Source organism: Carassius carassius, chromosome 3, assembly GCF_963082965.1.
Source record: "Carassius carassius chromosome 3, fCarCar2.1, whole genome shotgun sequence".
NCBI classification, from domain to species: Eukaryota; Metazoa; Chordata; class Actinopteri; order Cypriniformes; family Cyprinidae; genus Carassius; species Carassius carassius.
In genome coordinates, this window is record NC_081757.1 from 13,667,502 (window position 1) to 13,689,242 (window position 21,741).

The following is a 21,741-nucleotide window of genomic DNA, read 5'->3' on the forward strand; positions in this document are numbered from 1 at the left end:
CAGGAGGTCATGATGGCCTCCCAACTATTTGCTCATTAACAACTGCAAAAAAGTGAGCTGTGGTTCTCATTGAGGAACATCAGTCAACTCATGGTTAACAAGTGCCAGCACAAGCCATTTGTTGCTTTATTTATTCAGCTGGACTTAAATTCAAACAGTTTTTTAGGCTGTACTGTAGTTTCCCACATCCTTCCCAAAGTTATAATAGTCAAGTTCCTGGATGGCCACTTCAGAGAGCTTAGTTAAGTTTGGCGCATCATTATTTTCCATGTTCTCTGGTGCTGTAAAATTGAAGTTCTCGTCCTCATACTCCTCATGGGGCTCCATGTCAGGTGGGACATCTGTATAATTTTTTTTAAATTAATTAATAAAAGATAGACAATTAAAAGCTTTTACAGTCACATTAGAGGATATCAATTAACTCACCTTGCCCATCTGGAGAGACATCCATGCCATGTTTGACCTTCATGTGCCTGCTAAGATTTCCCTTGAGGTTAAATTTACTCGAGCAGTATGCACACTTGAAGGGTTTACTGCCTGCATGGAGGTGCATATGGCCCAGAAGGTTGTACATTCGGTTAAATGACTTTCCGCACACCTGTTGAAAACAATTTAAAAGAGATTTACCACCCTGATGGTGAAAGTGAGATGTGTGAAAAGTGTTTGAAGTTTTACCTTGCACTTGAAGGGTTTCACAGGCAGGTGTACGATCATGTGCGTTTTAAGGGTCTGTTTCTGGACAAAAGATTTGAAGCACACATGACACTGGAACGGCCGGATGCTGGCGTGGATTAACATGTGCCTCTTCAGGTTTGCAGACAATGTAAACTCTCGGGCACATACATCACACTTAAACCCCTTTGTTCCCTGGTAAAAAACAAACAAGCACAAACAATTTTTATTTATATAAATTAATTAGAATTTTTAGTCGGCAGTAGATAATTAGTGTAAACCATTAGCATGTCTATCAAATTGTATGTTATTGGCTGAAATGCTATACTACATAGATAATCTGCTAAAATGAAGTCGTTTACAGAAGATTTTTTTACTGAATATACAACATTATATTGTATAGTATTTAAGATAGATATTCCATGAAAAATGTTAGACAACAGAATTCAAAGAGTTTAACCCTTGTGGATTGTTCAAATTCACTACCCTTTCGAGTTGTTCGGGATGAAAACATCCACTCAATTAAACTGCTGTAAAAATATCAGATTCATTTTTTTTTTTTCACTTTTATTTGCATAAATCTGTTAATCAACCTCAGTCCTGATCAAAACTACCAAATGTTTTTTAAAAAATCCAAGATTTTAACTCTTTAATTGCCAAGTTCATTAATGATGTCACTGATTTGGGGGAAAAAACACACAAAATGACTTATTTTCAATATAAAAGTAATTGTGGCTGGATTTTTTTTTTTACTTTTTATAACAGTCTTGAGCATGTCAAAGATTAGTTACAACATTGGCTTTGATGCATTTTTAGTTTTTGTGCAACATTACATTTCATTTTTTTCTCCCTAATGTTGTTGGTGGCTGTTTTTGCCGCATTGACTTCCATTATAATGACATTTTTTGACTGCAAGGCCATGACACCATGTAATCATGCTAGTGATGCACCGAAATGAAAATTCTGCACCGAAACCGAAAATTTAGGATGCACTTGGCCGAAAACCGAAACTGAAGCCGAAAATGGCTTCTTTTAAAAACGTATATATATATTGCTTGGATTTAATGGATCTGAATTGAAAAATCACAATATAATAATCAAACTTTTATTAACAGTTACATAACAAAACATAAAATATTTTTAACAATAAATATAAATAATAATTATTCTTCAAGTTTTATGTTTCATCAAATAAAATAGTTTTTAAAAAATTGTGCAAAAAAAATCCACAATTTTGGAGATTTTTGCAGAACAAATGCTACATATTGCAACTTTGGTGTCCTCTCGTATAGGGCTGTCACTTTTGTAAAAAAAAATATCCTGTTCGATTTTTGAGACATAGGCAAAGTGTTCATTGAATCGTTAGTAAATTGCCTATATTTGGCGTTGATCCGTTTTTCAACGCCAAATATAGGCAAATCCACCGACAACTAAACAGGCATTAGGGCGAACGTAAAGAGGGCGCTTGAGACACGCACAAGTCAGCAATGTGGACTGCCAAAACATCAATGAAAAACATTACTGAAGGCTACATTGATATTATGCACTAATAGGCTGTGTGTGTGTGTGTGTGTGTGTGTGTGTGTGTGTGTGTGTGTGTGTGTGTGTGTCAGAACCTGCAGTTGCTGTGTGACGCGCGTTCGCTGCGAGCGTATAGTGGCGAGCTGGACGCGCTCCGAGAGAAGGCCGTTAAAATCGATTCCCTATTTTCGTTTTCGAAACTTGTGTTGGTTGGTCCGATCGATTGTGCAGCTTTTGTGACAAGCTTTTTTTGATTGTGACAGCCCTTTGACATGCTTAATCTTTGATAGGCAGACGCGTGATAACAGCTCGACCATGAGTGAAACCTAAGCGCTTGCGCACGGATGGGTGGGGCGGGTGACATTCATTTTCGGTTTACGTTTTCGGCTGTTTTTTTTATTTCGGCCCGAAACCGATAATGCCATTTCGGCCGAAAATTTCGGTGCACCACTAAATCATGCATTCTTGATTGTTTGTGGTTTTCCCTTTTGGGAAGAGGTAAAATTTGTTAATTTTACAGTTGATCACTAGGTGGGACCATTAACCCTTTAGATAGGCCTGTGCAAAAAAAAGGCTTAGTTTCTGGCTTGTATATGGAGTTATATGGAGTATAACAGCACATTATAGTGTTTGTGTGTGTGTGAGATTCTTGATTGTTGGTGGTTTTCCCTGTTGGGAAGAGGGAACATTTGTTATTTTTACAGTTGATCACTAGGTGGGACCATTAACCATTTAGAGGCCTGTGCAAAAAAAGCTTAGTTTCTGACTTGTATATGAAGCTATATGGAGTATAACAGCATATTATATTGAGTGTGTGTGTGTGTGTGTGAGAAATAGAGATAGAGTGTGTGTGAGAGAGACCTTTGCGCACTTACCTTAATGTATTTCAGAAAATCACAATGTACACCTCAGAACTACATGGAGTAAACAAAAGTGTATTTATGCACCTGCTGCCTTTTAATGGTGGTGAAAGTATTCGGTTGTTAAGTGATGACGTAAGAAGCGCTGTTTCCGGGTCCAGGCCTCAACTCGCTTCACTTGAGAATATAACCTCAGCAGCCGTTTATGAGCGCTGTTTATTCATATTGATAATTTAAGTTGAACGCTTTCAAACTTACGATATACACTACAGTCTCCGTGCTCACAGCATCCCAAACACAAATAATTTTTATATATTTTTTTTATATTTATATTTTCATTGTCTGGCTATCTGGTACTTCGGTATGGAGTTAAAGGTTAATATTATAACTTTTTCGCTAGTATTCTATCACATTGTGAGTTTATATTAGCACCTTTTGTTGTTTTCTCGTGGTAACTGATAGAGCGTTTGGACACGGAAGCGCTGCTACGTGACGTCAGACTTAACAAGCGAATAGACTAAACAAAAGCAAAGTACGTGGATTTAAACACTTGCATGCCATCTTGCTGGATATTTAATGGTGAGAAGAGCAGCAAGCAACACGAGAAATGCTTGACTTGTACCAAAGTTTTAGAAATGATTATGTAGCATGACCCCTCCAGCGAGCTGCAGCTGATTTGAAGTTGGTATTGCATTTTGGTTCATAATACATTATGTTCATAAATTTGATGCGAAGTAGATTTTTTTACAGGATTTTGAGGTTTTAAACTGGCTTTACCATCAAGAAAAGAGGAGCATTTCACATATAGGCCATCTGTACTTTTCACCATCAAAAGGAAGCAGGTGCATAAACACACTTCTTTTTTTATTGTTTACTCCATGTAGTTCTGAGAGCATGAGGTGCATATTTTGATTTTTTCAGATACTGTACATCAAGGTAAGTGCACAAAGGTCTCTCTCACACCCTCTCTTTCTCTTTCTCTCTCTATCACACACACACACACACACACACTATAATTTGCTATTATACTCCATATAACTACATACAAGCCAGAAACTAAGCCTTTTTTTGCACAGGCCTATCTAAAGGGTTAATGGTCCCACCTAGTGATCAACTGTAAAAAATAACAAATGTTACCTCTTCCCAACAGGGAAAACCACCAACAATCAAGAATCTCACACACACACAAACACTATAATTTGCTGTTATACTCCATATAACTCCATATACAAGCCAGAAACCAAGCCTTTTTTTGCACAGGCCTATTTAAAGGGTTAATGGTCCCACCTAGTGATCAACTGTAAAAATAAAAATTTTTACCTCTTCCCAAAAGTGAAAACCACAAACAATCAAGAATGCATGATTATATGGTGTCATGGCTTTGCAATCAAAAAATGTCGTTATAATGGAAGTCAATGGGGCAAAAATAGCCACCAACAACAAATTAGGGAGAAAAAAATTTAAATCTAATGCTACACAAAAACTAACAATGCATCAAAGCCAATCTTTTTACTAATCTTTGACATGCCCAAGACTGTGATAAAAGGTAAAAAAAAATCCAGTCCACAATCACTTTTTATATTGAAAATATGTAATTTTGTGTTTTTTTCCCAAATCAGTGACATCATTTATGAACTTGGTAATAAAAAAGTTAAAATCTAGGATTTTTTTTTTTAAAGATTTGGTAGTTTTGATCAGGACTGAGGTTGATTAATAGATTTATGCAAAAAAATTGAAAAAAATATTTATCTGATACATTTTTACAGCAGTTTAATTTAGTGGATGTTTTCATCCACGAACATCCCGAAAGGGTAGTGAATTTGCCCACAGTGTACCGTTGAGTTTTTGAAAAATTTCAAAGCATTTTCCCAAAATATGGGTCAAAATAAGATTTGTCGCCAAAAATCATTCCATTACCTCAAACACAGAGAAAGTTGTGGCCAAAATAAGACTCAACTTTACCCCCTAGTGGACGAAAACGTCCCCAACAACACAAAAGGGTTAAACCCATGAATTAGAATTGTTGGTTGAGTTTGAAACTAAGTAAACCCAATGCAATAAACTGTAAGGCGCCCCAGAAATCCTAGCAAAAACACTGCTTTAAATGACTGTTTGATGATAATCTAATCTGTAAACTGAAAAAAATACAGTATTATCTAATATGAACCATTAAACAATTGCTGATAATTTACTGATATTAAATATGAATTTACTGTAACTGTAAGACTGTCATTATTCACGCTGGATGTGACCTCACCAAAGCAAACATACGCAGTTGTTCAAATGCACACTATAACTCTGTACCTTGGTAGCACGGGCCTGAGGCTTGTTTGTCTTGTGTGTGAGGGAGTGTTGGCGAAGCAGATGAAGCTGAAGAAACTGCAGGCCACACTGACTGCAGGAGAAAGAGCGCTGCGTTTGGTGCTTCAGCAGGTGATTCTGCAGCTGGCTGCGGTAAGCAAACGACTTGTTGCATTGGCTACACTGGAAGGTGGATGGTCCTTGGTGGCTCACCTGATGACGCTTCAGGTGGGCGTAGGTGGGAAACTCCATGCCGCACTGCGAGCAAACGTGGCAGCGACCTCGTTCATGCTTTACTTCATGAGCACGGAGTTCACTGGGGTATGCGAAACCACGGCGACAAAAACGGCAACTGTAGGGCTTAACATCGGTGTGCTGCAGCATGTGCCTCTTCAGGTGGCTGGTCTGGGTGAAGCCCTTCTTGCACACGGTGCACTTGTGTGGCCGTGTGCCCTGATGCGTCAGCAGGTGAGTCTGTAGGTGGCTGGGCTGCTTGAAGAGTTTGCCGCAGTGTGGACACGCGTGTGGCTTGATGCCATTGTGGCCCAGGATGTGCGTGACCAGATTGTACTTGGAAGTGTACGACTTCTCACACATGCGGCACTTCCAGCGCTTCAGGCCCTCGCCAACGTCCACGCAGTATGACTCGTTGATCTGGATGTTGATATCCAGTCGGTCGATACGGCGGCCGCGAGGTGCCTCTCCTTCTACTGGCTCTGTCCAGAACATCCCCTCACTGTTCTCATCGAAGTCTCCAACCCCTTCCATCTCGCCACCTTCATAGGCGACCTCGCTCGGCTGAAAGTAGCTGCTAATTTCCTCCCCGCCGGTTCCTGCCTTCACCATGCCATTTCTCTCATTGTCCCTGTGCTCGGTTACCTCATCTACTCCTTTTTCATGTGTGTGGCCCGTGTTGCGTGAAGGTACTTCATGAGGTGTGTGGCTGTGTGCATGTGAATGGGGGTGTAAATGTGGATCGGGTGCGGGATGCGTACTCTTGGGGTCTCGGACACAGGTGGAGCTGCAGTTATTGGGTTGGACTTTGGGCAGGACCCTGTAGCTGGAGGGGTCGACCATTTGCATGCCTTCTCTGGGCACCATGTTGTTCATCATGTGAGTGCAGGAGGGCAAACCTGGAGTCATGACCTCTCCTTTAACGTGCGATGCCATGTCTTGGTGCCCTATAGTGGGTTTGCTGTTTTCGGGTTGCCCCTGCCACCTCCTCTCAGCACAGCTTGAATGCATGTGCCCCTCCTCGCCCAAATTCTCACCAAGATAGTCACCGTTGGCACCTATAAGCTGGTCGGCGTACTCGTAGTCCATTCTCTCACCTGGCAGAGCGGGGGATTCTTTGGGGTCTCCGGTGTAAAAGCCGTTGGGGGCGATGGTGGCGCCAAATACCTCGTTCTGGGAGATGAGTCCCAACACAGCAGCTTGGGCCAGTGACAGGACCACCACAGGGTCTGTCTGTGTCCCTGCGTCCATCTGCTGGTGCATGGCCTCAGAGTAACATCTGACCAGCCGCTGTGTCTTCTCCTCCTGTAAAGCACAAACACATGAGGATTAGTTTAGGAGGCCTACAAGTTCAGTTTAATAAAGAAAATATTCATATTGGCACCTGTATAATAGTTAACGACTACTGCTAGAAACAAATTCTATTTGTTTAAAAGCAAGAGCCTGTCAGACCAACATCTGAAAATTAGCATTTTGCAAACTTGGAAAAGTCTTTTGAGTGGCCTAACTCATTACCTAATATGATATTTGTCTAATGTAAATACAACAGTAGAATCAAAATCAACCAGCCTAAAAAAAATAAATAATCTGCTTTCAATAGGTGATTTATTTCTCTTCAGATGCTACCATAAAAGGGTGAAAAAGTGAAAGTGACGTGACATACAGCAAAGTATGGTGACCCATACTCAGAATTCGTGCTCTGCATTTAACCCATCCAAAGTGCATAAGAATTAAAATTTGGGGTGAAGCGTTTAAGAACAAATGTATTTCTAAGATCTTTGAAAAGACGGTACAAAATGAAGAAAAGACAAGGAAAAAAGACAGACAGCAGGGAGAATGAGTGAGTTAAAAGAAAGAAGAGAGAGGGAGCGGGAGGGGCAGAGAGTGGCTGGATGAGTGAGTGAAAGCAAGAGAGAGAGAGAGAATGAGAATGAAATAGAGATTGAAAAAAAATTAAAGGGAATATGAAGGATTAGAGTGTAAGAGAGACAAAGAAGACAGAAAGCAGCTGATGAATTTTAAAACTGAGCAAAAAATAATATAATAATCACCGCAAATATACACAAGAAGGCAAGCAATCAGAAATATAAAAAAATATTTTCCAATCCATTTGATCTGGCTACTCAATTGGGCGATCCAGTTGAACACACACACAAATAAACAAACAATCTACTGAACTGAGCTCTCAGAGGGTATTAGAACATTTGTGAAGGGAACTCACCACATTTTTCTTGGTCTGTGGCTTCAGGTGTTTGAGAGATCTCATCCTGAGGCAGAGTCACAGGTTCTAATTCATCCCCTGCCCTCCCCTTCATACATTATATGTTGTCTGTACCAGAACAGACACTCTCTCCTATGTGTTTCTTGCACTCTCTCCCTGTTCTCTGTGTATGTGTGCTCTCTTTTTCCTCTCTCTCTGCTTTCCCCTCCCCCACTCCCCTCTCTTTCTCTCTCTGGCTCAAGCAAGTGTACACACATACACGGTGCTCTTTTCCCTCACTCCCTCCCCCTCTTCTTCATACTTGATATCTCTCTCTCTCTCTCTCTCTCTCTCTCCCCATTCCTGATACTCTCTCCAACAGTCTCACTCAGACATTCTCTCTTCATACACTTGTGAAACATGTTTGAAAACACTAACATTCATGCTGTGAAGAGATTATGAGCTCAGCCATAAACATATATGATACATGTACATCACAGAAAGCACACAAAGAATAGGCATACTTGACAGAGTGTAAAAACAGAAGGAATCTGCAGAAAAGTATATGAAATAGGAATACACAAGACGTATTCTATAAAACAGTCCTGATTAAAAACAGTACATAAAGGAAATGCATAAGCGGATTAAAAAAAGTAAGTGACAGGTTCAATATGTAGCCTAAAACTTAAAATCAACGCTTTACCACCAGATTCTATGCAGGTTGACAGAACAGAGGTTGAACGGGCATACAGTGGGGAAAATATTTATTTGATCCCCTGCTGATTTTATACGTTTGCCCACTTACAAAGAAATGAAGGGTGTGTCATTTGTATAGTAGGTTTTTTTTTTTTTTTTACGTTTAGAGAATATCAAACAAAAAATCCAGAAAAAAACCTTATCATATAAAGGTTAGAAATTGATTTGCATTGCACTGAGTGATATAAGTATTTGATCCCCTACCAACCAGCAAGAATTCTGTGTCCACAGATTGGTTATGTGCCCATGTGAACACAGATTAGTCCTGTCACTTTAAGAAGTTACTCCTAATGTTCAGCTCATTAGGTGTTTAAGACACCTGTCCACACAATCTGTATCTTCCATTCCAAACTCTCCCACCACCATGAGCAAGACCTGAGAGCTGTCAAAGGATGTCAGAGAAGAGATTGTAGATCTGCACAAGGCTGGAATGGGCTACAAGACCATCAGCAAGAAGCTTGGTGAGAGGAGACAACTGTTGGTGCGTTTATGTGATAATTCAAGAAATACAAAATAACCATCAATCGGCCTCGGTCTGGAGCTTTGTGCAAGATCATGCCTCATGGGGTAAGGATGATCATGAGAAAGGTGAGATCAGCCCCAAACTACACGGGAGGAGCTTGTTAATGATTTTAAGGCAGTTAGGACCACAGTCACCAAGCAAAACTTTGGTTACACACTACGCCGCAACGGACTGAAATCCTTCAGCGCCTGCAAGGTCCCCCTGCTCAAGAAGGCACATGTACAGACCCGTTTAAAGTTTGCCAAAGAACACCTAAATGATTGAGAGAAGGCTTGGACAGAAGTGCTGTGATCAGAGCAAAATTTTACTCTTTGGCATTAACTCGACTCACTGTGTTTGGAGGAAGAGAAATGCTGACTATGACCTCAAGAACACAATCCCTACAGTCAAACACAAGGGCGAAACATTATGCTTTGGGGCTGTTTTCCTGCTAAGGGTACAGGACGACTTCACTGCATTGAGGGTGGCGAATGGACGGAGCCATGTACAGGTACTGTAAAATCCTGGATGAGGATGGGTCATGGATGGGTCTTCCAGCATGACAATGACCCAATACATACCTCTAAAGCAACAAAGGAGTTGCTCAAGAAGAAGTACATTAAGGTCATGGAGGGGCCTAGCCAGTCTCCAGACCTCAATCCTATAGAAAATCTGTGGAGGGAGCTGAAACTTCAGTTGCCATACAACAGCCAAGAAACCTTAAGGATTTAGAGAGAATCTGTAAAGAGGAGTGGATCAAAATCCCTCCTGAGATGTGTGCAAACCTGGTGACCAACTACAAAAAACATCTTACCTCTGTGCTTGCCAACAAGGGTTTCAACTTAGGGATCAAATATGTTAAAATAAACCTACCATAAAAATTACACGCTCTTCATTTCTTTGTAAGTGGGCAAACTTACAAAATCAGCAGGGGATCAAATAAATATTTTCCCCACTGTACATGCATTTGAGAGAGTTTGTGCCAGACGAGGACCTTTTGGTCTGCGCACTGAGAAATGTGCGTTCCGTATGTATCTGTTTTAATGTAATCCTCAGTAGACTTTATGTGATGTGCATTCATGGTCTTACATATGAGTATCCATTCCAACTGTCAAGCTGGTATGATGCATTGCTTTACATGTGTGTGTGCACACGTTCAGTCTAAATGATTCTCACACACACACACACACACACACACACAAAACAGTGATCTATATAACGCATGCAATGTAATAGTCATGAAATTGGATGTACAACACAATACTAAATAAAAGATCTGTGTAACATCGCAACTTAAACTTGGTATGAACAAAAAGCACTAATTACAAGATGTATATTTTAACAAATAAGCAAAAAAGGTATGAGAGGCTATGCAATATAGTCACAGCCAATCAGTTTGCATTAATTAGTTTGAATAAATCGAATTATCTGTATATACATGATTATAAATATGGTTAATGCACCCACATACATGGAAACAAGCGGAACAATTCAGTGTGCGTTGCTTCCAAAGCTATTCTTATGAAGTCACAATTTATATTAAGAACGGTTTTATGAACCACTCATCCACACACAAATTAATTCTGCTTATGTTTCATGAATGGGGCCCATTGTTGATAAGTGATTAAAGTTCATTTATAACTGTGGGATTTAATTACACCTTACTGCTACAATAATTTGCAATTATTGAGTGAGTACTGATTTTTAGTGGATTTAAGATTAGTAGATATACTTCCATATAAAATGGCTGAGAAAGAGAAGGATTCTGAAAGAAGAGAAAATGGAGGGATAAGGGAGGAGAAGAGAAGCCTTTACAAGAGAGAGGAGAGAGAGAGAGGGAGGGAGGGATGTATTGTGAGAGAGCAAATGGTGAGAGAGCAATAGAGGGAGAGGGGAGGAGATAAAGAAAACGGGAGAGGGAGGGGAGAGAGAGGAAAAAAATGGCAAAATATAGAAAAAGAGAGAATTATAGCAAAATTCAGAATATGAAAAATTAAGTCAGTATAAATGTGTGTTGTTGGGGACATTAAAGGGAACAAGTGAAAAGAAAGAGAAAAAAAAGAATTCAACCCATTGGGGGAAGGGAAGGAAGAGAGAAAATGAGAGAAAGATTGAAAGGGTCTCCTATGAGAAAGATATGCACATCTCAGTAAGATGTTCTGGTGGTAATACAAAAACAAAATACAAAGGAATCTGATGCAACATTATGAATATAAAACTTAAAATGACATTATGAAATATGCAAAGAAGTTTAATAATATTCAGCAAAGACAATCACAAGATGCAAATCAGATGTGGGCAATGCTTTGATTATTGAACTGGTATGCAGCACCCCTGAATGTGTTGATGTATAAGGCATCCTAACCCATATGTAATGTTGCATATCTTCCCTACAATGTCAAAACAGCAACTACGGCATCATTGACAAAACTGTATATACATTTTCTAACTCCATTCAGACTTCTCTAAATCTGATTAAAGTTGTGCCAAACAGATAGTTTTCTGAACTTGTCTATCCTCACACACCATAATATTTCAAGTACTAGTCTGTGATATTTAATACATTTCAAAAACAATTCCATTACCTGCATGACATTTATCACATGACACTTTTAAACAACAAAGAGTTACAGGCTGATACACTAAGAACAAATTAAAATTTTCTATTTTAAATGGAAACTTAGTTACCTGAGACGGAAAATAAGTTACAATTTAGAATCTTTGCATTTTTGAAGCCAAAAAAAAAAACATAGTTTAACTTCTCATCTATCTACTAAACTCTTCTTTACTTTTGCATAACACATACACTAAAACCTTGTATCAACACTTCAGTATCACTAAGTTCAAGTTTTATAAATCATTCATGTGCTATTTTTACTCTGCAACTGTCTTTGTTGTCTCAAACGTACAACTAATATAGATGCTGGCCACATACAAACAAAAGCTATTTTTGATATGCCACAGAGAGAGATGCTTACTGCATTTAAAGAGTTTTCAGAGTACAGCAGCAAAGGTACAGCAGGTAGCTGAAGTAATACCCAGGTAAAGAGCGTTTATTGGACTATGTTTCCAATACCATCTAGGCCAGTCAAGCCTAATGCTGCGTATAGACATATCACATGATAAGGTTTGCTTCAACCCTAATCAAACACCCCTGAACAAGCCAATCAAGGTCAGGACAATTACTAGGAAGCTACAGGCAGGTGAGTTTTTATTAGGGTTGGAGCTGAACTCTGCAGGGCTGCGGCTCTCCAGGACCGGAGTTCGCCACCCCTTCAATAAAGCATTACATCAAGCAAGCAGAAGCATATGCAAGAATTGAACTACCCTCTGTCCCATGCCTCTCAAGTAGACTAGAGCTACTTTTATAAAGAATGACTAGATTTGTGAAGGTTATAATGGTAATAGGGACCCTCAATATTATTCATATCTACGGATACCCGAGTGAAAATAAACTGATTATGTAAGTTAATTGATTAGGATTATGATAGGTGTTGAATGCTTTTACAGAATTAAAAAAAAGTTAAAGTTGTAGCTAAGTGCTTTATAAAAAAAACTGATAACCCACATCTCTCATCATCATTGTCTTTATAAGAACTAAGATTTAAAAACCTTGTGTAAGCTGTTATGCCATGTGACATACCTGGGCTGCTCTTCCCAAAAGCATTGTAAGCTTAAGTACATCGTAGGCTCATTGAACAAATGGAGGTATGATCAACTTGGGGTTACAATGCTTTTGGGGAATGCAGCCTTCATTTCCACATACATGTCAAAAACATAACTAGTGGTGGGTTTTTCAGTGACTAAATAGCAGAGCAGCCAGTGGCCGATATATACATAATTATTACCATTTACATTAAACATTTAAAAGGTGACAAATGAGAGTACACCAAATTGCATAAATAAAATCAACATATACCTTATTCACCATATTTACTCAAATTTTATTAAAACATACAAATGTGTTGTATTATCATCAATGCACAAAGCTGTTTGACAGACTTTGAAACCGCCGTTCTCACCATTCTAACTATAAAAACAAAAGGTGACTTAATTATCCATTGGACAATAATATTCTGCTAAGCATGCACGCTTAATGCTCTGGTCGATGGATTCAGACTGGCAGTCGATGTTTTCTATCGTGTAAACATCGTTCAAAGGTGATCCCAAAAACATAATTCCTTTGTTATCTTCTTAACTGTTATCTATACAATCATCGTACACTGCGAACAACAGCCCATTAAGGTCACGGATGAACAGCAAAGTTGGAATCACTTTCAGAACGATTTTTCCATTTGAAGAAAAACAACAACAAAAAAACATTGACAGCCCATCATAATTCCCTCGACAGTTTAAGCAGCAGATATAACTGAACAGAACGTTATTGGCCGTTGGTGTGGACACTAATATAACGTTAGTTTTTTTTTTTATTAACAACGTTATGCTTTATAGTTACCGTTGTATGAGTGGGTCTTAAGTAGCAGGTGTAGTTATTGGCCTTTACCGATCATTATAAAACCACCATATCGGTTCATCACTAAACAAAACTGTTCACTCCATACTCATATAAACCAACAAATATTTGGACAACGTCGTCTTCAAAAGTCAGATTTAACCATGATGCTTAATGTAAGGTGAGTGTTAACACTTGATGCCCAAACTGTCATCCAGATGGTAAAAGGTCAAACTGTGATGCTGACACTCTTTCAGCGCGCATCAGCGGATCTGAAGATAATGCGTGACAATGATGCACCTGACCCGCGGGCCGATATGTCGACAAACATTCACAGTGATCATAAAGAAAACAATAACCTCAAACTCTCAATCTTTCATCTTGGATATGGCAACGAGTAAAGTTACCTTAGCCTACAACAAATCCCAATCCACTAGCCATCTAGCTACAACTTAAAACTTAGCCAACATTCTTCAGCATCAACAGCCACATTCCATCGAAATGTAAAGAGCTGGAAAAGGACACTTAAGAGAGGGAAACTTGAATCCAGACTGCATGAGGATGGGCCTGTCTTAAGTTTTGCTTCGGTCATACAGTGAGCTAGGCTAACGTTAACTGACGGCGAGTGTGGCCTGCTCTATTCGTTTATGCGGCTCTTTTTCACTCCCTCCATTCCCCTCCCGACGCCATCTGTTTGTACCACGAGAGAGTGTGGAAGTAAAGAGAAAAGGCGACATTTTGGCTCTATAAAATGACCCACAGACTGAATCGCTCTCTCGGAAATACGAGCGCAAATCGTAATGCAGATGTCAGATGAAAAGCGGAAATGTAAATATCAGCATCCAGTTCAGAGTGCACATTATTTTTAAGGCCAGTTAGACAGAAATCGGTGAGTTTCGCTGGTATAGACAGTGGGCTATGCGATCGGTTTTGTTTTCTGTTTCTATGGCAATAATGAACGGACCGTTGTCGAACTTACCACGCTCCAAAAATCGGTTGTATACGTAGAAAACACTTTGGAAGATTTGAATGTCGCTTTCTAGTTTGAATTGTTGCTGGTCTGGTTCTCTTGTGTTCGGCAGGAAGGAAGGAAGAAGGGAATGAGAGAAAGAGTGACGTGAACGAATAAACAGCCGGGGCTCCTCCTCGCCGTCACTAGTAAATGATGGAGCTCCTGGCCACAAAATATCTGCCTGGACCCTCATTTGATTGCAAATATTGGCAACACGGACAATTATATTTATTTAAGAAAATCGACAGAATGTGAGGAATATGATATAAAGAAGTGCTGTGCCTTTCAAAGCCCAAAATTCATAAACATTAAAGTTAAAGCGGTATATTTATTCTGAGCCTGTGTTCAACGTGCGCTTTTGTTTTGGGTAATTTACAAAAACATTTGAGGACTTAATCAAATAACGGACGTTAGAGGACGCTGTTGTTTCACAAGCCTTATTTACGCATCTCTAGCGTAGGCTTGGCAGTTCCATGCACTTACAGAAGAGGTCGCTCTGTCATTATCTACTGTATAGTAAATCACTTCTTCAGGTCAGTCAATGACAAAATCTGAGTGGTTTACGCTAATTACTATGGTTTATTAAAAGTAAAGTTAAAAACCTATCACTCTGCAGCTCCCCCATGTTTTTCCACTGAAGCTAAGCAGGGTTGAGTCTGATGATCATTTACCTGGATGGGGAAACTCCCGGAGAAAGCATTTATTATTGCTAAAAGAAAGGTGATTGGCAGGTGGGGGTTCTGTTGTATAAAGCTGGCATGGCATCCTCGTAAATCTGCATATTGTCCTTTATTTGTTAGGTAAAAAATGTTAGCCTGAATGCACTGTAAGTCACTTTGCATAAAAGCATGTGCTAAATGCATTAATTTAATTTAATTTAATTTTATCAGTCGTGATCTCCTTATTATTCCCATTTTCACAGGTGGTGTTAAAGGGCCCATGTAAAAAAATGCTGTATCAGCAGAGCAAGTGGAAAGTGCTGTAATACAGGGCTCCAAAGTGGGCCATTATGGGCTAAATTACATGCTTCGACAGGGATTTAGGTGTGACAGTAAAACAGTACAAAGTATGGGTTTAGTGGAAGAATAAAAAGTGCATTAATGATTGTGGATCATGTGCTTGTGGAAAATGTCATAAGTGGCTGAGTTGAAGGTTTTGCATCTGTATATCAAACATTTAGCTTATCATACAAGATTTTTTCTGTAAACGCTTTGTATAGTGTCAAACAATTAAGCATGCATTTTTATATCAAATATTTATATTCAATACAAGATTATTTGTATAGTGTTTCAAAACATTTCATATTATAATTTGTTCAAAAATTATAGGGTATAATGTGTTTAATTGACATGTTTTTTTTTTCTGCGATGGATTCCCATTAAGTTATTGCCAAACTGAGATGGAGATCTGTTTCTTTGCATTGCATCATGTCCCCTCAACATCTGTGACCAGTCGGATCTCCAAGCTGGAAGATCTTGAGTGTTTGTGTGTGTGCTTGACCCTGTGTAAATTTTATTAAGCTTGAAGTGTTCCCGTCCCTTTGGGATGCACCTGGAAGGAGTAATCGTCATAATTCATAATGTCTCCTGAATGCAGGAATTATAATATACAGCTCGCTTATATGTATCTGTATACATGTGCACAAACACATACATACATCAACAGTGGTTACTGTGCAATAAGCCAGAACATTATTTCAGCTCTTGACATCTGAATGTGTGAAAGAAGCCTTTCTCCTTCTATGGGTGCGTATCCACACCCACAGCGGGTGTGTATAGATCCAGTGGGAGAGATTAGCTTGAGAAATTCTGGCTGCAATTCAGTGCTGAGTGAATCATAAAAAGAACATACACACACACACACACACACAACACATGGAGTACATGTACTCTCCCACATTCGGCGACACTCCACCCCCTGCGTACAAAGTGAATGGAGTGGCATTCAGTGCTAGGTTGACAGGTCTGTATTAGCCCAGTTCCCATCATGCAGAGTTGGCCTAGTGTTTTAGGACAAGACCCTTATTAGTATCAGGCCTGGGCATACTGAGTGGAACTAATGATGAGAAGTGAGGTTTAAAACGGCACTTCATGTCCTGACTGGTCTTTTATTAGGATCAGTGCTACTTTCATTTCGGAGATCCGGAGAGATTTTTTTTTATCCTGTCAAGATGTGCAGTTATACAGTTTAGACTTGCTTAAAACTAACCTGTTACTGACAGAGAAATTGAAATCAGTTTGTTGAGCCGCTAAAGAAAGGTCAGAGCATTGACTTTAAACATCCTGCTCTTAGTTTCTATCATTCTCTTCTCACAGTCTCCCACCCCCTTTCCCTTTTTCTTTCACGGTCTCACTAACTTGATTCCTGTTTTGTTGCTCTGAGAGATGAGGTAACGGTCTCTAGAGCACTGTCCATTTTCATTCAATTCTCATTTCTAAAATGTCTTGCAAATAAGCCTGAACGACCCAAAAAAATATCCTCTTAACAGAAAATAAGCAGATACTTGGATTTAGAGTTGCAATCCTGGTAATAATGACATTACAGCATTTTTGTTACTCTGTTATACCAATTTATTTTTTGTGTACAGGTCACAAACTAACACAACTGTGATATGACAGCTCATTATTTTTGAGCGTTGGCTGCCTAAAAAGGGTCAGGTCGTCATCTGTTCATCTGTTTTCCTTGTTTTATTGTTTCAAGAATGCAACTGACCCACATAGACACAATGATGGACATAACTGTCAAGTTTCATTTTGATAAAAACGTTGCTTAAGACCGAACTGCTACAACACTGTTCGTATAATCTACTTCTTTTCTTAATTTATTGACATAATTATAAAAATATTTACTACTCGTTGCATAAAAGTCTCATGCCCATTCCTGATATATCCATTACATTCTAATGTAAACATTTAAAGGGACAGTTCATCCAAAAATGAAAATTCTGTCAATATTCACTGACCATAATGTCACCCTAATGTTCCAAACCTATTGAAGCTTATTTCTGCGATAGGATAAAAACAACAAAAAAAAGGTAGTTGCAACTTTTCTCACAACCCGCAATTCTAAGATGAATACTCAGAATTGTGATATATGAACCTGCAATTGCAAACACAAAGTCAGAAGTCAGAATTCTGATATAAAAAGTCTAAATTATATATAAAAAAAGATACTAACTAAAAATATAAACTATTTTAACTATATTTGTCCTATATTTGTTTTTTTTTTACACCAAAATAATACACATAGTACTTTTCTGAATGATTCCTGTAAGACTTGTGGTAAGCTCTAGACAGATTGTGGCTGGTCCTGTAAGCTGGTTAGAGGCACCACTTATTTAGTTATATGGACTGCCGGTCACTCTGACTAACGTCAGTTTCGTAATCACCAGTCAAGTCTCTGAGCCTGGGAATGCAACCCCTGTGTTTACACAAGATATCCCTCTCCCTTGCCACAACTCATCAGACTGTTCACGCCATGCACTGAGGGGCAGAACTGCCCAGCGGGAACACTCTGAACTGGCTCGATTCCTAGAAACATTAACAGTTTGGTGACTCTTGGATGTTTTGATTTCATTTGAATTTGAAGAGGAGAATATGACGGCCTGCTGAGTCAAACACATGTGACTCGGTGTGTATATGCAAGAGAGAGAGGTATAAAAGAATAAGAAGAGGATTTGGGTTCAGCATCGTCAGCCAGTCAGAAATATCTCTTTCTCTCTCTTTCTCTTTAGTATCTCCAGTACCCCAAAAGAGTGCTTAAGTTGCATGTCTAGACTATTGTGGTTGTCTGCTCTCTCTGTTGAATGCATTTGGTCTCTCAGTCTATCAATGTTTCATACACCAAACCACATTTGATGGACCATCATAAGTCATCTATCTAGCTGTGCACTTGTATGTCTTCCAAAGAAACAAATGTTTCTGAGATTTATGTGGAATTACACAGTACTCCCTACTACGGTAGAGTCATTTCGAAACCGCATTATATTTATGAATTTAGGTGCACACAGCTGTGACACAAAACTCCAAACCATGATAAAATATAATATTCAGGAAATAAAAGCATAAGAAAAATGTTGAGTAAGACCAGCGGTTTACCTTTGGGTAGGAAACCTAAAATTGTAGACGAAGTTGGTATGGTCCACCGAGTGAAAGCGCATTGTGCACATGACTCGGGGCTCTCATTTCTCATTTGTTCAATTGTGGAGTAGAGCGAACAGTTGCTGGTTTCCTAGGAGACAAGGGCAGACGCTGAGCTGATGCCTGTACAAATAAGAAGACAGTACAGCATGACACAGAAGCATAAGAACCTTTCTCTCTGGTTCTTCCTCATTTTAGATGAAACACTTTTTGTATTTACATAAGTTCTTCATGGTATGCATTCTGTCATTACTGCACTAACAGGGTGCAGTTGGTGAATGAATACCAGGTGAACAAAGCAACATTCTAACTTTGAATCTCAATCAGGACACAATAACAGAGTGAATGAATCAAAAGAATGTCATTACCAGTCAAAAGACGATGGAAAAGACTGTACACCCCAAGGTTGGAAAAAATCCTTTTGATAACCAACTCCTGACTAAGAGCACAACTGCTCATTAGAAGTATTAAACTGCATTTGATGCCAGTCTGCCGTAACTTCACTAGAGATTTCATGGATGCCTGAGCTCAGCTCTGGCCCTTGCTGCTGATCTACCTCTAATCCCCTGTAATTTCCTTTGAGTGCTACTCTGGGAATTATTCTCTTCAGTTTAAATGACTACCTAACTTTGGGAATCCCAGAAAACCAGAAACCTCCAATATTGTCTAGTTGGCTGCACTATTTTTAAGCTATTAAACCCTTTTAGATAAAAGCAACAACAGCAAACAAACAAGGATTTACATATGTTGGTATACTTACATTTAAGGTATAAAACACTTGTTTTCAAAATAACAATGGTGACCAATTGTAAAAATTCAAATGTTCAAATATAGGTACAATATAGATAGATAGATAGATAGATAGATAGATAGATAGATAGATAGATAGATAGATAGATAGATAGATAGAGATATGGATATTCTATATGTGTGTGTGTGTGTGTGTGTGTGTGTGTGTGTATGTGTGTGTGTGTGTGTGTGTGTGTGTGTGTGTGTGTGTGTGTGTGTGTGTGTGTGTGTGTGTGTGTGTGCATTAGTGCTGTCAAATGATTAATCACGATTAATCGCATCCAAAATAAATGTTTAAAGGTCTCAAAATAGTTGGGACGGGGCATGTTTACCATGGTGTAGCATCTCCTTTTCTTTTCAAAACAGTTTGAAGACGTCTGGGCATTGAGGCTATGAGTTGCTGGAGTTTTGCTGTTGGAATTTGGTCCCATTCTTGCCTTATATAGATTTCCAGCTGCTGAAGAGTTCGTGGTCGTCTTTGACGTATTTTTCGTTTAATGATGCGCCAAATGTTCTCTATGGGTGAAAGATCTGGACTGCAGGCAGGCCAGGTTAGCACCCGGACTCTTCTACGACGAAGCCATGCTGTTGTTATAGCTGCAGTATGTGGTTTTGCATTGTCCTGCTGAAATAAACAAGGCCTTCCCTGAAATAGACGTTGTTTGGAGGGAAGCATATGTTGCTCTAAAACCTTTATATACCTTTCAGCATTCACAGAGCCTTCCAAAACATGCAAGCTGCCCATACCATATGCACTTATGCACCCCCATACCATCAGAGATGCTGGCTTTTGAACTGAACGCTGATAACATGCTGGAAGGTCTCCCTCCTCTTAAGCCCGGAGGACACGGCGTCCATGATTTCCAACAAGAATGTCAAATTTGGACTCGTCTGACCATAAAACACTATTCCACTTTGAAATAGTCCATTTTAAATGAGCCTTGGCCCACAGGACAAGACGGCGCTTCTGGACCATGTTCACATATGGCTTCCTTTTTGCATGATAGAGCTTTAGTTGGCATCTGCTGATGGCACGGCGGATTGTGTTTACCGACAGTGGTTTCTGAAAGTATTCCTGGGCCCATTTAGTAATGTCATTGACACAATCATGCCGATGAGTGATGCAGTGTCGTCTGAGAGCCCGAAGACCACGGGCATCCAATAAAGGTCTCCGGCCTTGTCCCTTACGCACAGAGATTTCTCCAGTTTCTCTGAATCTTTTGATGATGTTATGCACTGTAGATGATGAGATTTGCAAAGCCTTTGCAATTTGACGTTGAGGAACATTGTTTTTAAAGTTTTCCACAATTTTTTTACGCAGTCTTTCACAGATTGGAGAGCCTCTGCCCATCTTTACTTCTGAGAGACTCTGCTTCTCTAAGACAAAGCTTTTATAGATAATCATGTTACAGACCTGATATCAATTAACTTAATTTATCACTAGATGTTCTCCCAGCTGAATCTTTTCAAAACTGCTTGCTTTTTTAGCCATTTGTTGCCCCCGTGCCAACTTTTTTGAGACCTGTAGCAGGCATTAAATTTTAAATGAGCTAATTAAGTGGATAAAAGTGTACAATTTCTCAGTTTAAACATTTGCTACGTTATCTATGTTCTATTGCGAATAAAATATTGGCTCATGTGATTTGAAATTCCTTTAGTTTTCATTTTAATAAAATTTAAAAAACGTCCCAACTTTTCCGGAATTCGGGTTGTATATATATATATATATATATATATATATATATATATGTGTGTGTGTGTGTGTAATTTTTTCTATATATACTGGATGTGTGTGTATTTATATATACATAATACCTATATATACAATACACACACATATATTGAGTAAGCAAAAACTTTTATTTTTGATGCAATTAATCGTTTGACAGCACTAATAGATTCTGTTTAATTTAAACTGTAGCTAAATGTAAAAATTTAATGTCATCAACATATAATTACATGCGAACCAAAAAACATTTGAATAATTGATTAATTATAGTATGTTACATTACAGTAAAAGGAAATATGTATTTATTCTTCCTGTATTATCATTTCTTGTCCACCAAATTGCTTGACAAAAAAAATACTTATTTACCAACCGAGCGATTCTAACTGTAGTTTCCACATTGGTTACAATTGTGACTATGAATAAAACATGGTGTTCCTCAGCCAGACCTCGGGATAAAGAGAGTAGCCTACCTCTAGTTTGATGTGAGTGTGTTAGAGGTGTGGCTCCAGTGAATGGTTGGAGGAGGGTCGAGTTTCAGTCTCAGCGGTAGATCCATGAGCGAAGAAATCAGCG

At 39.0% G+C, this 21,741-nt stretch overlaps 1 protein-coding gene across 2 annotated transcripts; it reads right to left on the reverse strand.

The window, feature by feature from the left end:
- Positions 1-39: 39 nt before the first annotated feature.
- znf710b (zinc finger protein 710b) lies at positions 40-14,610 on the reverse strand. Of its 2 annotated transcripts, none has more exons than XM_059530050.1 (5): positions 14,479-14,610; positions 5,358-6,893; positions 676-867; positions 427-598; positions 40-341 (listed from the first exon to the last, which is right to left on the reverse strand). In XM_059530050.1, the coding sequence occupies exons 2-5, from the start codon at positions 6,849-6,851 to the stop codon at positions 163-165; spliced, it is 2,037 nt and encodes a 678-aa protein (XP_059386033.1). In that variant the 5' UTR covers positions 6,852-6,893; positions 14,479-14,610; the 3' UTR covers positions 40-162. The 2 variants fall into 2 exon arrangements, with proteins under 2 accessions (XP_059386033.1, XP_059386032.1); XM_059530049.1 differs by lacking the exon at positions 14,479-14,610 and adding an exon at positions 7,810-9,132.
- Positions 14,611-21,741: the final 7,131 nt, after the last annotated feature.

What these genes read in the sequence shown, in the direction of transcription:
- znf710b (XM_059530049.1), bottom strand. Translation starts at nt 7,854, where the DNA reads ATGAGATCTCTCAAACACCTGAAGCCACAGACCAAGAAAAATGTG. An exon ending in CACAGACCAAGAAAAATGTG is followed by an intron (nt 6,894 to 7,809) that starts GTGAGTTCCCTT and finishes TGTGCTTTACAG; the next exon opens with GAGGAGAAGACACAGCGGCT. An exon ending in TGTCTCTCCAGATGGGCAAG is followed by an intron (nt 342 to 426) that starts GTGAGTTAATTG and finishes AAAATTATACAG; the next exon opens with ATGTCCCACCTGACATGGAG.